At 37.9% G+C, this 13,802-nt stretch overlaps 1 protein-coding gene across 2 annotated transcripts in view; it reads left to right on the forward strand.

Moving 5' to 3' along the window:
- Positions 1 to 12,071, forward strand: part of LOC143406499 (broad substrate specificity ATP-binding cassette transporter ABCG2-like) — a 125,148-nt gene extending 113,077 nt beyond the window's left edge. For both annotated transcript variants that reach the window (XM_076865259.2, XM_076865258.2), the window contains exons 11-16: positions 4,206 to 4,295; positions 5,539 to 5,663; positions 6,798 to 6,952; positions 8,969 to 9,058; positions 10,123 to 10,211; positions 11,859 to 12,071. In XM_076865259.2, the coding sequence (XP_076721374.2) occupies positions 4,206 to 4,295; positions 5,539 to 5,663; positions 6,798 to 6,952; positions 8,969 to 9,058; positions 10,123 to 10,211; positions 11,859 to 12,006 (697 nt within the window). In that variant the 3' untranslated portion in view covers positions 12,007 to 12,071. The remainder of the gene's footprint in view (positions 1 to 4,205; positions 4,296 to 5,538; positions 5,664 to 6,797; positions 6,953 to 8,968; positions 9,059 to 10,122; positions 10,212 to 11,858) is intronic.
- Positions 12,072 to 13,802: the final 1,731 nt, after the last annotated feature.

Consider the following 13,802-nt stretch of genomic DNA (forward strand, 5'->3'; position numbering starts at 1 on the left):
CACATACCACATACCATTTCATTTATTCATTCATCCATTGATGAATATATGGGTTGCTTCCTTCTTTTGGTTGTTGTGAATAATGCAGTTATGAGTGTACAAATATCTGTCTGAATCCCTGTTTTCAGTTTTTGGGTATGTTGCCAGAAGCAGAATGGCTGTGTCATATGGTAATTGTGTTAATTTTTTGAGGCTCTGCCATTCTGTCTGCAACTATACCATTTTCCATTATCAGCAGTACACAGGGTTTCAGTTTCTCCACATCTTCCCCAACACTTAATATTTATTCTTTTTAAAAATATACAATAAAGATCACTGGATCTTTTGAGAAATGCCTATTCAAATTCTTTGCCCATTTTAAATTTGTTTTATTGTTGTTGAATTGTAGGAGCTCTTTATATTTCTGAGATTAATTTCTTCTCGGATGTGTAATTTCCAAACATTTTCTCTAATTCTGTGGGTTTTTATTTAACTGTATTTATGATGTCCTTTGATGTACAAGTGTATTCAACTTTGGTATAATTCAGTTTATCTATTTTTCTGCTGCAAGTTAGCCAATTTTCACTGTTTTGGATTTGTTTGACTTGAGGGAAAGATAAGCTAGTGGGACTCAGCTTTTCCTAACTGAATAATGGTTATGTTAGTGTTATGAGTCAGACCTAGTTTCAGTTATAATATACCCGTAAGAATCTTGATCCATGATGAGATTCATTTATTTGTTAATTTTTCATTTATTTTTGAGATGAGATCTCTATGTTGTCCAGGCTGGCCATGAATTCCTGGGCTCAAGTGATCCTCCTGCCTTAGCCTTCCAAGTAGCTGAGACTGTAGGCTTATACCACTGCACCTGGCTTTACATTGAGACCTTGTAGTGCCTGTATCCTGTTCTGAATATAGGTGTTGTGCTGCATCACAGACCTCAGAGTTCTTGTCACTTTGCTAGGCACTGGGCTCTCCTTGACACCCACAAGCTCATGTGACCTTCCAGAGATCAAAGATGGCATATGGTATTATCCTTATTTTACTGTTGAGGATGTTGAAGATGCTTATGTTGAACATATGTTGATGTCTGGAAAAGACTGATTAGTTTTGAAAGAAAGAATAAGGATAAAAGTAGATTTCACTCAGATAATCAAGTAGTGTTAGTCTACAATGAGATGATTTTTGCAGCTGTTTTCAGAATTAGGTCATTGCTTATCTTTTTATCTTCCCAGAGGGTTGGGATCTCTGGATTGTTTCCATACTTTCTAGAAATGGATGGTTCGTGCAGGTTGTGTTATCCTAGAACAGCATATCTCTGTTCTAGAATCTAGGAGCTCTGGGCTTTTTTTTTGTTGTGTAGCATGAAGTGTTTGGAAAAATTGTTGACAAACCTGTACTTAAATTGGAATTATAAAGATGAACTGGAAAGCTAGACATTAATGGTGTTGGTAAAAAGATCCAAAGAAATAAAGAAGAACTTTAGCTTTTTCTCCAGGTGTCTTCTGGAGAAATTATATTAAAATTATATTAAAAATATGAATTTTTTTGACTTAAAATTGCTACCATTTTTAATAAGAATTTGGACTAAATGAAAGTGGCCTATGTGTGTGGTTTATCTAATCCCTCCTGGGATGATTGATCAGTGATTAATTCTTTTGATTAGGTGCGGTGTCGGGTGGGGGGAGTTTCAGTGTCATCTCTGGAACCAGGTTGTTAGAGCTTTCTTCAGGGATAAATATCAGTGTTTCATCAGTTGAAATTGCTAGGGAGGCCAAGAGTTTAGTTCTCTTTTTTTGTGGTCAAGTACTATCATTACACTTTCTCTAACCTGTGTAACTGAGACACTGGGTTTGAATCCTGTGTAGAGTGTGAGCTCCTTTGACTTAATAGCCTTATAGAGTTGTGGTGATAACTAAATGAATAAGGAAAAAGGTATTTAAAAAATGTATTAGATTCACTAATCTCACTTCTGGGTATTTATGCAAAGTATTTGAAATCAGTTTGCTGAAGAAATATCTGCACTCCTGTGTTCATTGTAGGACTATTCACAATAACCAAAGTAAGGAATCAGAGTCCATTAGCAGATGAATGGATAAGAAAAATGTGGGTACACAGTGGAATACTGTTCGTAAAAAAGAAATGTTGTCATTTGTGATGGTGTTGATGGCATTGGAGAACCTTGTGCTAAGTAAAATAATTCAGATAAAAAGAGACAAAAGCCACATGTGCTCACTCATATGTAGAGTTTAAAACAACCAGAAGCAGAGAGTAGAATGGTAGTTGCCACAGATTAGAGGAGTGAGAAGATGATGGTCATAGGATACAAAGTCTCAGACAGGAAGAATACCTTTTTTTCCCTTTGAGATATCATTGCACAGTGTGGTAAGTATAGTAAGTAGTAATGTATATTTTGAAATTCCTGAAAATAAATTTTAAATGTTTTCACTATAAAAAAATTATATATATGAGACAGATGTGGCTTACCACCATGAAAAGAATTAGAATGCATTAAATTGTTTAATAATAAAAATGTATTCAGTATTAAAGAAGTCATCTTTTGATTTAGAAGGAATTTCACTGTCTAATTTTTGCAGAACCATGAACATTACTTTATTATTAGATGTAAGATGATAAATTGAACTGAATCATTGCTATGTCCCATGTTTCTGAAATTAGGTTTTTACTTTATATTAAGTTTATTCCTGATGGTAAGTTATTAGCTACTTCTCTACTAGGCCTGGATGTTTTCCATTCATTTTAATTATTGTACAAACATTTACATTTAAAACGGCCTGTATGCTCAGTTCTTCATTCTATAGGTCTTAAAAAGAATTGTCTAGGGATTCTTATTTTTCCTTTAAGTTAGTTGGAGCTGTTCACTGGTGTGTTCTTTTGTTTTTCTGTCAATTAAATGTTGCAGCACATCATCTCTTTTTCTGTCTCAACTAACATCCTCCATGTCAATTAAATTGTTCTGTTACAAAGGGAAGCCTGTGCCTTTTTTCGAAAGATGTTGGTGTGCTCTCATAAAACCCATGTTTTCACTGAAATGTAAGTTAGCTGAGTCCCGCAGTTCAACTGCAGCAAAATAATGGGGGTGGGGGGGGGTGGGGGGTGACAAGCAACTTGTGTAGATTGATACAGCAGGAGTGGGAGCCGTTTATTGTAGGACAGGAGGGGTATATATACATTACACACAGCTTATCTTAATTTACATAAACTAGATACAGCAGTCAACCAATAAGGAATCCCCACACTTAATGGCTTGCTGGCGTTACTTCACAAACCACTCCCTCTGGCAAAATGCCAGGCGCCATCTTGACTTGTTTACAGACCCTAACAGCTGAGCACTTTGCTTTTTAAACCTCAGTTATTTTACTGGGAAATAAGCATTAAGTCTCATTTATAAGGTGAGTGTCTGAGTACAGGTTCCCTCCACTGTCTCGCATTTTCCTTCCACATGTCTTAACTTCTTCTTTATTCAATTTCAGAACCAAAGTGGTTAATTGAATCTTTTAACCTGTTTAGTTTTCTTATTCAGATTACTGTTTCTCTGTTTATACAATAGGAATACAACAATTGGCATTTTAGTTGGTTAAATTGAAGGTGATAATATTTTTATGACATATATTAGCTTGGGCTGCCATGACAAAATACCACAGACTCGGTGGCTTAAATAACACACATTTATTTTCTCTCTGTTCTAGAGTCTGGAATTCTAAAGTCTGGGGTCTGTTCCAGCAGGTCAGGCTGTTGTGAGGGTGCTTTCCTGGCTTGCAGATGGCCACCTTCACTCTGCACCCTCTCACGGCAGAGAAAAATCTGTCTGGTGCTTCTTCCTCTTATGAGAGCATGAATTCCATCATGGGGCTCCACTCATGACCTCATCTAAGCCCTGTTACTCCCTGAAGGTCCCATCTCTAAGCATCAGCACACTGGAGGTTCCGGCTTCAACATAGGAATTTAAGGGGAAGCCAGTTCAGTAGACAGCAGCTTAAGAATGTGAATTTCAGAATACGCTCGAATACGGAGACAGAGAGACCTCAAGGGGCCTCATGGGGTCATGCTTCCTTCTTTGTTTTAACCAGAACGATTCTTGTTTCTTTTTTCCTTCTTAAAATCTGTTTAACGTTGTGTCGTTTGTGGGAGGACTTCTGTGGATAGAAAACCAACCAAGAGTGTTGAGTCCGCTGAGGTGCTTTTGTTCCATTCTGTCCTGGCAGAGCAGGGGTGCTCTTCTTCCTGACCACCAACCAGTGTTTCAGCAGCGTGTCGGCCGTGGAGCTCTTTGTGGTGGAGAAGAAGCTCTTTATGTGAGTTGGTCTCCATTCAGGGAAGGGGCCTTGGTGACTGTTAGTCAAATTGATCATATCTGGAATTGAGCCAAAGATGCGATCCTCAGGATTATGAGTGGTTTTCTTCTCCTTTACTTATTTCTTTAAATTGACAAAATATAAATTATATACATTTATAGTGTATAACATGAACTTTTGAAATATGATTGGGGATTACTAATATTAACTGAGAAAAAGCAGTCAGAGGTGAGATAGAAAATCAAGTGTGTGGGGCCTGCTAGCAAGGGAAAAGGTAATTTTAGGTTTAGGTTATGGTCAGCAAATCCCAGTGGTCCAGAGAAAGCAAGCAACAAAGGAACTGAAAACTAACTTTTATTTTTTAACAAAATAGTAGGTTATAGTAACCCTTGCAAGAAAAGTTTGAGAGGCTTTGGTAAGAGATTAAGAGGTGGATTAAGCAGCAAATTAGCGGTAGGAGGTAAAGCTGACAAAGAATGTGACCAAGTGTAGTCTCTCAGTGAATGGAGGAGTGGAGAGAGCCAAAGGGCAGCCTTGCAGTAAAGAGCAGACTGGGTTTGTCTCTGTTTTCCAAAGATGGAAGGGATTTGCTCAGATTGACATGCCAAGGAGAGGAATCATCAGAGAGGGAAGAGATAAAGACCCCAGTGGAAGAGTTTGGAATTATGGGGAAACATGTCAACAGGAAGAAAGATGAGAACTTAGTAGATGACTGGACTACAAGTGGAGATGTGATCATTAAAAGAAGCGATTTTTTTTTTCTTTTCTTAACATGAGAGTAGCAGAAGTAGAGTTTAGGGATCTGCTGTAGCATTGGGGCCTTAGAGAATATCAATGTCACGTTCTTCACACTCAGAAATGGGGAGAAGAAAAGCCCCTGTTACACTGAGATTAGCCCCTCAAGTGCTGCTGTTCAGGCAGAGCCAGCCTCAGAGGAGCAGCAGAGTCTCTGAGGAGAGTGAGGAGAAGCAGACTGTGTCCCTGGAGGGTGATGTGGGCCAGAGTGGGCGGCGGCAGGAGGGGTGCTGTCATGAGAGGGTCACAGCAAGAGCCTTGGGGGCTGATTCCCCAGGGAGGCTGCACCTGAGGAGGAGAAGGGCATTAACCTGGGAGTCAGCCTGGAGCCTGTGGGCAGCTGCAGTGTCAGACCTGGTGGCAGCAGGAGTCTGCACAGCAGCATCTCATCTGGGCTGTGCCTTCTCGGACTAATCTGGGATATGTGGTATGTTTTTCTGTTCTGTAGACACGAGTACATCAGTGGATACTACAGAGTGTCATCTTACTTCTTTGGAAAATTGCTATCTGATTTATTACCCATGAGGTTTTTGCCAAGTGTCATATTTACTTGTATACTGTACTTCATGATAGGTAAGTAACAAGACAAAAAGGGTATGTTTTCAGTCTTGGATGTAGATGAAACCAATTTATTTACATATATTTTATTACTATCTATATCTTTTTGTAGAAATATATAGAGTGAATCAAAGTGTGAAATATGATATATCAAGAACTATGTAATGTTTTGAACAACCAACAATAAAAATTAATTAAAAAAAAAAGAAATATATAGAGTGATCTAGATAGAGGTAAAAAATATTAAAATATACATATATATTCTCCCCCACCCATTCTCTAATCAGAGGAGAATGGTGACTTTGGGGGTTTAATGATTTAATAAAAATACTTGTTTGTTAGATACAGACATTCATTTTACATTATGCTCACACTTCCCACCAGATTCATTGCATCAGAATTCTTATATATTTCACTAATAGGCACATATACACACACCAGAAATATGTATTTTAGACAAAGTGCTATATAATAAAACCATCATTTAAGTGTAACCCTTCCATTTTACACATAGCAGATGTGTTGTAAAGAGTTGGTCATGGAGTTTAGACCCCTAGTAGGTGTTCTTACGGCTGTTCCAAAATCTTCAGACTGCATGACCCAGAGCATTACCTCATTATAGTTTATAAAATAGTTTCAGAATCCAAAATTAGTCCTGTTCTTAATCACAGAGCTATGTGGTGATTTGTTGAGGGGGAGTCAGGTTATAGAGACACCTCCCCTCCCCTAGATATAAAAACCGCTTTGAGGTTATGAATCCTGATCCTGGCTTCTTCAGTAATGCAGTTGTAGCCGACAGTGAGTAGTGTGGGTATGTGGGCATGAGAGTGTGCTCTGATGAGTTTCCTGTGACAGGAGAAGGCAGGAGAATGTGGCCAGTGGTGCTGCCCATACTTGTTTAATTCAGTAACTCAGAAATTGCTCATAATTATGCATAAGGGAGCACAGGTATTAGTTATATGGACTGGTGTTATGTAGTAAATGAAAAAAACAATCTGTATGATAACTTTATGCACTTACATGGAGGGAAAGAATAAAATTGAATCATATATGACTTTTTTTGCTCTGATGTTAGAGTCTGTTTACACAATGAACCACCCCAGCTAACAGTGGCCTAGGCAGCCTCAATGACCCCTTCTTTTCTTTCAGGATTGAAACCACAGGCAGACGCTTTCTTCATCATGATGTTAACCCTTATGATGGTGGCTTATTCGGCCAGTTCTATGGGACTTGCCATCGCAGCCGGTCAGAGTGTGGTGTCTGTGGCTACACTTCTCATGACCATATGCTTTGTGTTTATGATGGTGAGTGTGAACAGAGCCTCTTAGGAGAGGGAATTGTTCCCCTTGTTCCTTCCTGCCCCTTCACCTGCTTTGAGGATTCTGTATGTGGGACTCAGATACTTTCATGAAGCCATATACTGAAATATAGTTTGTATTACTGGCTTTCCTTCTGGCCCTTTTAGTTGTGGATGGACACAATACCTTTATTTTATTTGTTTTGTGGTGTCAGGGATCCAACTCAGTGCCTCACATATGCTATGCAAGCGCTCTACCACTGAGCCACAACTCTGGCCCTCTGATGTGCTTTTAAAAGACAATTCTGTTGATATTTTAGAAACCTTGATAAATAAGAGCTTTAAAAAAAACCCAGAACAATGATTGGCTGGTTCCCTCATAAAAGACGACAGGTTATCTGTCAGCCTTTAATGCTGGTGTTAGAGAACTGCCACCTGTTTACCCACAGCAGAGTTTGGTTGCATTCACTGCCCTTTGATCCAGATCAAAGCAAAGCTCTGTGAGAGGCATAGAGCAAATCCAGATCAAAGCAAAGCTCTGTGTGGCTCTGGGGAGTCTTACTAGGGCCCCTCTTGTATTTTGAAACCCTTTCTGGGATTCTGAGAATCTCTTATATCAATTTATTTCTGTTTTTTTGTTGTTTGTTTGTTTTTTGCTTGATGGGTAATATTCCTAATCTTACATGTCCCTAAGTTTTACACTCACATAGACTCAATGGAGTAATGGAACCAGTCATCTTTTTTTCCTGTTCAGACATTTTTTTTCCTTTTCAGACATCAAGGACTGCTTAGCTTATTAATGAAAATGTTAATATTACTTTCTGTTAGAGTTGGAGTACGTATCTTTAAATATGACATAATTAGCTCAGACTCTTCTCAGAATTTAGTTCTTCCTTTCTGAATTTGGAAACTACCAATGTGGGTCATGGTACCTACAATGTACCAGTGTAGCACATGGTACATCCAAGAGTAAATATCCAAAGGCACATGACAACATTGTCATTGCTCTGCACATCTCAGTGTATCTAGTATCAGTTAGGACAGTGTTACATGGACCTTGTAGCTGTCCCTGGTATGTCTCAAGCAGTCCTTCCTGGCATCTCCATTGCTTTCTGGTCACTTTAAGTGGAGGTATTGACCATGTTTTCTATGTACTTCACTATATTATACTTTTTATCAGTTCTAGGCATTGGGTTATCTTAAGCCTGGATTCAGAACCCCCAGTTATTCCTAAACTCATGGACATACACTGCAAATCCTCGTAAATAATGAATCTTATTGTGTGGGTATATAGGGGGGCATATGATGCTCAGGATTGTTTTGGATTATGTTCTTAGGTTACAAGGTTTATTAGGGTGAACACATAGTGGTGGCTTCATTAAAATAATAAGCACACTTGTTTCTTCGTGTCCATGAGTTCTGCCTTTAAAGATTCAGCCAACGCAGGTAGAAAATACATATATAAAAAAATTGCATCTGTACTAAATATGTACAGACTTTTTTCTTGTGATTTTCCCTAAAGAATACAGTGTGCTATTTACATGGCATTATGTTGTATTAGGTATTATAAACAATCTGGAGTTGACTTTAAATAAGTACAGGGTGTGTATAAAGTATAAAGGAGGTGCATGAGTTATATGCAATTAAGGGACATGAGCATCTCCAGATTTTGGTATCTGTATGTGGATGCCAAGAGGTGACGGTACTTCTTAATCTTCCCTTACAGTTACAGAGAAAGATTAGAATCTAGTCTTGACAAGGATTTTCCAAATAAGTGGAATATATAATATAAACTATAAGTTTATTGTATTTCCATTAAACATGAACTGCCACAGTTATGCAGAGGTATACACATGCAAAGGAGGATGATGAGTAAGTGCTTAAAGTAGTGGAAAGAATTTCAAGAAAGAATTGGTCCTAGCAGAATGTTTAGAAGGTTGTAGAGTTTTTGAAGAGGATTCTGTTTAGAATTTTTCATGAAACTTTTGGACCTGTTCTGACCCTTCAGTTTTGCTTTTTATAGCTTTTTTCAGGTCTTTTGGTAAATCTCAGAACCATTGCACCTTGGCTTTCATGGCTACAGTACTTCAGCATTCCTAGATATGGCTATACGGTACGTTGTCCTTATCTTTGTGAGTGGGTTTCCACCTGGGAACAACCAGAATCAAGCCTGACCCTCTCATTTCCCCACTCATAAGCTGTGAATATCTTCCATCTAGGAACTGTCTTTCAGGAGAAATACATCAGTGTTTCCTTTTAGCCTTGTTTAGCAAAAGGTGAGGGAGTCAACTGGGTATTTTCCCAAGTCACACCATTGTCTGAGGAAGATGGAAGGTTGGGGAGAAATCTCAAAGGGGAAAGATTGACTAGTTGGTGAAAAAAATATTGTGTTTCAGTTTGATAAGGAAATAAATGAGAAGATGAGAGACTAGAATTCACAGTTTATGTTAGAAGGAAAACAAGGATTATTTAATACTCAGAGCCATATTGGTTTTAGGGAGCTAATCAGCTCCAAAATAACCTGTGTCTTAACACACCACGGCCAGGTTTCTAACTTTAGTTGTTTCACTTTGGTAAGTACTGTCTGAGAGACTTGGTATGTTTTTAGAAATAACAGTAGAATTAAATTCAAGAACATTGTTTTAGTCAGCTTTTTCATTACTGTGACCAAAACACCCATCACGAGCAGATTAGAGGAGGGAAAGTTTATTTGGGCTCGTGGTTTCAGAGGTTTATAGATGGCTGATTCCATTCCTCTGGGCACGAGGTAAAGCAGCAATCATGGAAGAAAGGCCCAGCAGAGAAAAGCTGCTCAGCTCTTGGCAAAGTCAGGAAGCGGAGAGAGAGAGAGGGAGACAGAGAAAAGGGAAGGAGAGAGAGGAAGGTGCTGCAGGGGAGGATCGACCCTTCCAGAGCATGCCTCCAAAGACCCAACTCCACCAACCATGCTCCACCTGCTCATGGTTACTGCCTCGTTAGCCCATTGAAACTAGGATGGACCGATTAGGTTCAAGTCTCCTAATTTAATCATTTACCTCTGAATATTCCCACTACCAACACAGGAGGTTTTGGGGGATACCTCGTATTCAAATCATAATAGACATAGTTGTGATAATTCCTTGGAAACCTTTTGAAATTTACAAGTATTACCTTGCCCCACTCCCCTTTCTATTGTAGGCTTTGCAGTATAATGAATTTTTGGGACAAAATTTCTGTCCAGAATTAAATGAAACAGAAATCAGTACCCGTCCTACTGAAAATTCAATGTAAGTATGCATGCAGTGTCAGAGCATGAGATTGCTTCTACTGTGGAGTGGTGTAGAAAGGCCCCAGGGCTTAGAACTGATAGGAGTCATTTCAGTGTCAACAAACATTTCTGAGCTTAATTTTTTTACTCATAAAGTAATCATTGTGCCCTAATATATGTGAACGTGCTATATAACTCCTATATTCTTCTAACAGTCAAAGTTGTATTTAACATGGAATACTATTTCCTATGTGTTGCTTGCTTGTTTAGGCCATTTTAAAAGATACTTTTTAAATAGTTTTGATTTTGATTTTGTTGTAATTTTTTTTTCAGAACAATTTGAAATGGGCTGCTTTGATAGTTTAGCAAGGGCTTATAGCTTTGAACTATATGTGATACCTGTGAACCCAGCCACTAGTAAGATCTAACAGGGGAAAAATAGTATGAAGAAGGAAGTTTGTTTTTGCATAGTGTCATTAAAACAGAAATCAGGTTTTAATAAAATTATAGGCTCTAGTTTTAAAATTTGGCTGTTGTTAATGGTTGATTTTGATGCATGAATTAATGAGAGAAAAGAAAATACTGATATATCTTCAATCTCTTCTAAATGTACAAATAATTGTTAGTAATAGGTCACATTTCTATTTTGAGTACTAATAAGGAAAATCTGTGAAGAAGGGTTTTCTTTACCCTGCCCACTGTTTTTTTGTTTGATCTGGGTGTGGCATCTTTGTAACAGAAACTCATTGCCAGGATACTGGTCAGGATGGAGTGCTTGGGAAGAATGTGACCAGATAAGGAGGAGCCATTGAGGGCTTCATGCTCATATAAGGCTCATCCTCACAAAAGGAGGAAGGAAACTCCTCTTATAGCAAGAGAGGCCACTGATGTTTCTGGAATGGTAAATTCTTAGAGGTGCACAAGAATGGCAACTGGCAATAACTGTGACTGCACCAGGTGTTTTTAGTACCAGCTGATTTTCAAACCTGTGGCAGGAATGTTCGATCATGCTGTGATCCAATTGCTACCTAAGGGTTGAGTCTGATTCCTGGGCCTCCTGGTCACGCCCTATAGCTGGGTTTCTACACTCCTCCCTAGTGTCTTGGTGCAGCAGTTGACCAAATATTGCTCTGACTGGAAGCCTTTACTCCCTTTGTTCTTAGATTTAGCATTCTTGCCTGTATTCTTTTGCTGGCTGTCTTGTTGGTGATCACCTTAGCAAGGGCTGTAAGTGTCATTAGTTTAAGCTAAGGGTTGCCCATCAGAAGTAAGTGGAAGATTAACTTGGTAAAGTTTCCTTCAAAGAGAGCAGCATCCTAGATTTGTTAATGAATAAATCGGAGGAGGCTAGAAACTTGGTCCATAGCATGGCTCTGTGAATTTGGCCAAGGTTGTTAAGCTTCCTTCCCTTCCTATTTTAAATGTGTATCATATATATATATACTCTTGGGATTGTAATAGCTATTAACTAAACTGTTAGGTACAAGTTACTTAGCATAGTATCTAGCAAAATTGTAAGCATTCAGTGACTGTTAGTAATTATTCATGAAGGGATTATTATTAACAATTTTGTTACCTCTAGGCCTCAATAAGGAGCAGAGAATATGCTGAATAAAATTTGACAGATTGTAGGAATGACATTATATTGTTTTCTGTTGAATTTCAGGTGTACTGGTCAAGATTACTTGACAAATCAGGGCATTGATCTCTCGCCTTGGGGCTTGTGGCAGAACCATGTGGCTTTGGCTTGTATGACGATTATCTTCCTCATGATTGCCTACCTAAAATTGTTACTTCTTAAAAAATATTCTTAAATTCCTATTTACTTTACTGTGAATTACTCTCTCATTAAAAAGGAACACCTTAAGTATACAATGAAGTTTTTGTTGTTGTCTTCTGTTAATTTGCCATCATGCTGTCATTTAGCAACAAGTATTTTGTAACAGAAACATTCATAGGAATCATGAAAAACTGAATTATACATTTAAAAAACTGACAAAATACACATTAGTTTATCTCATCAGAGGGTAACCTTGAGAAGGAAATGCAGTCTAAATTATTGTTCTGAGAATGAAGAATTGAATTCTAGAAACTATTGACCAGTTATTAATATTTCTGGTGTTGATTCTCTCATGGTTAAAGTTAATTGATAGTTTAGTACCCCTCCAGTGTGTGTTTGTTTGCCTTTGTGGTGTGAGAGATAATACTAGCACAATGGAGGCAAGCATTCTACCACTGAGCTATATCCCAGCCTGCCCTCTGATAATAATCTACAAATCTATGATCTTCCAGTGTCTAATAAATAACAAGTATAGTAATACTGTATTAAAAGTATGGAATCTAAAATATGTTGGAAAACCTTGTCAACCATGATGATTAAAAAAATGTCTTTAATAAGCTTATTAATGTTGGTGGAACTTACTGATACTTCTCTAGGAATTATAACAATCTCAATTTTGTGTTCTAGTCTATACAGGTACATACTTAAGTTTCCTACTTTTTAATAAACTTCATTTTAAAATAATTTTAGAATTATAGAAACGTTGCAAAGATAGTGTGGGAAGTTCTCACGTGTCCTTTGCCAAGATTCCCTTAATGTTAACATTTTATATACTAAACCATATGAGTCAAAGCTAAGAAATTAGTGTTGGTAGGTTATTGTTGATCAAACTGTACATTCTATTTGGATTTCACCAGTTTTTGACTAATATTCTTTTATTGTTCTATGACCCAATTCAGGATGTCACATTGCATCTAGCTCCCCTTTCTAAAAGCAAACACATGTGGAAATTAAGGGAGCTGGGAGATTACCAGAGTATAGACCTCCCTCTGCCCCAGTAACTGTGGTCATATTGAAATGCCATAATTTTTATTTTGGCAAGAAATGCATAACACAAAATGTATCACTTTTCATTTTTAAATTAAGGGACAGTTTTTTAAGTCTGAGTTTACTTTTCTATAAAAGGGAAAATAAAATTTTATACATGTTCACTTAAGAATATGTATATGTTTTCAATTTTTATTTCATTGAATGTCAAAATTAATCTATAGTGGAGGGACCACTCAATTCCATTCATAATAAAGAAAATTATAGTTACAAGTCAATGCCATTTGCTGTTTGTATTCTAGCTACTCAGGCAATCAAGGAAGCCTGCTGCTGTGAAAGCCTCCTTGGTATCTGGGGGAGGGAATAAGAAAGGTGAGAAAAAGCAGTTAGTTAGGAGAGATGTTCAAGAGGAAGTATGTATACCCTGAACTTTGGATTTGAATATTTATTTATTCATTTATTAATTGTGGTGCTGGGGATTGAACGCAGGGCCTTGCATTTGCTAGGCAAGCACTCTACCATGGAGCTACATCCCCAGCTCTTGCATTTGAATTTTATTAACATATGCTGAATCTATATGTGTTTGAAAAGTAGCATCACTCATTTGTGAGATGTCTTTTGCTTATTCCAGTGCTTGCCCCATGTCATTAGAGCAGAATTGACAAGGTGACAGGAATGGATGCAGTTAATGGGTCCTCCAGCAGCTGGGCTGCCTCTACGGTCCTGACTTCTCAGGAAACCAGACCAGCTAGCAACTTGGTGGCAAAATGATAATATGCAACC

This window comes from Callospermophilus lateralis, chromosome 8 (assembly GCF_048772815.1).
Source record: "Callospermophilus lateralis isolate mCalLat2 chromosome 8, mCalLat2.hap1, whole genome shotgun sequence".
NCBI classification, from domain to species: Eukaryota; Metazoa; Chordata; class Mammalia; order Rodentia; family Sciuridae; genus Callospermophilus; species Callospermophilus lateralis.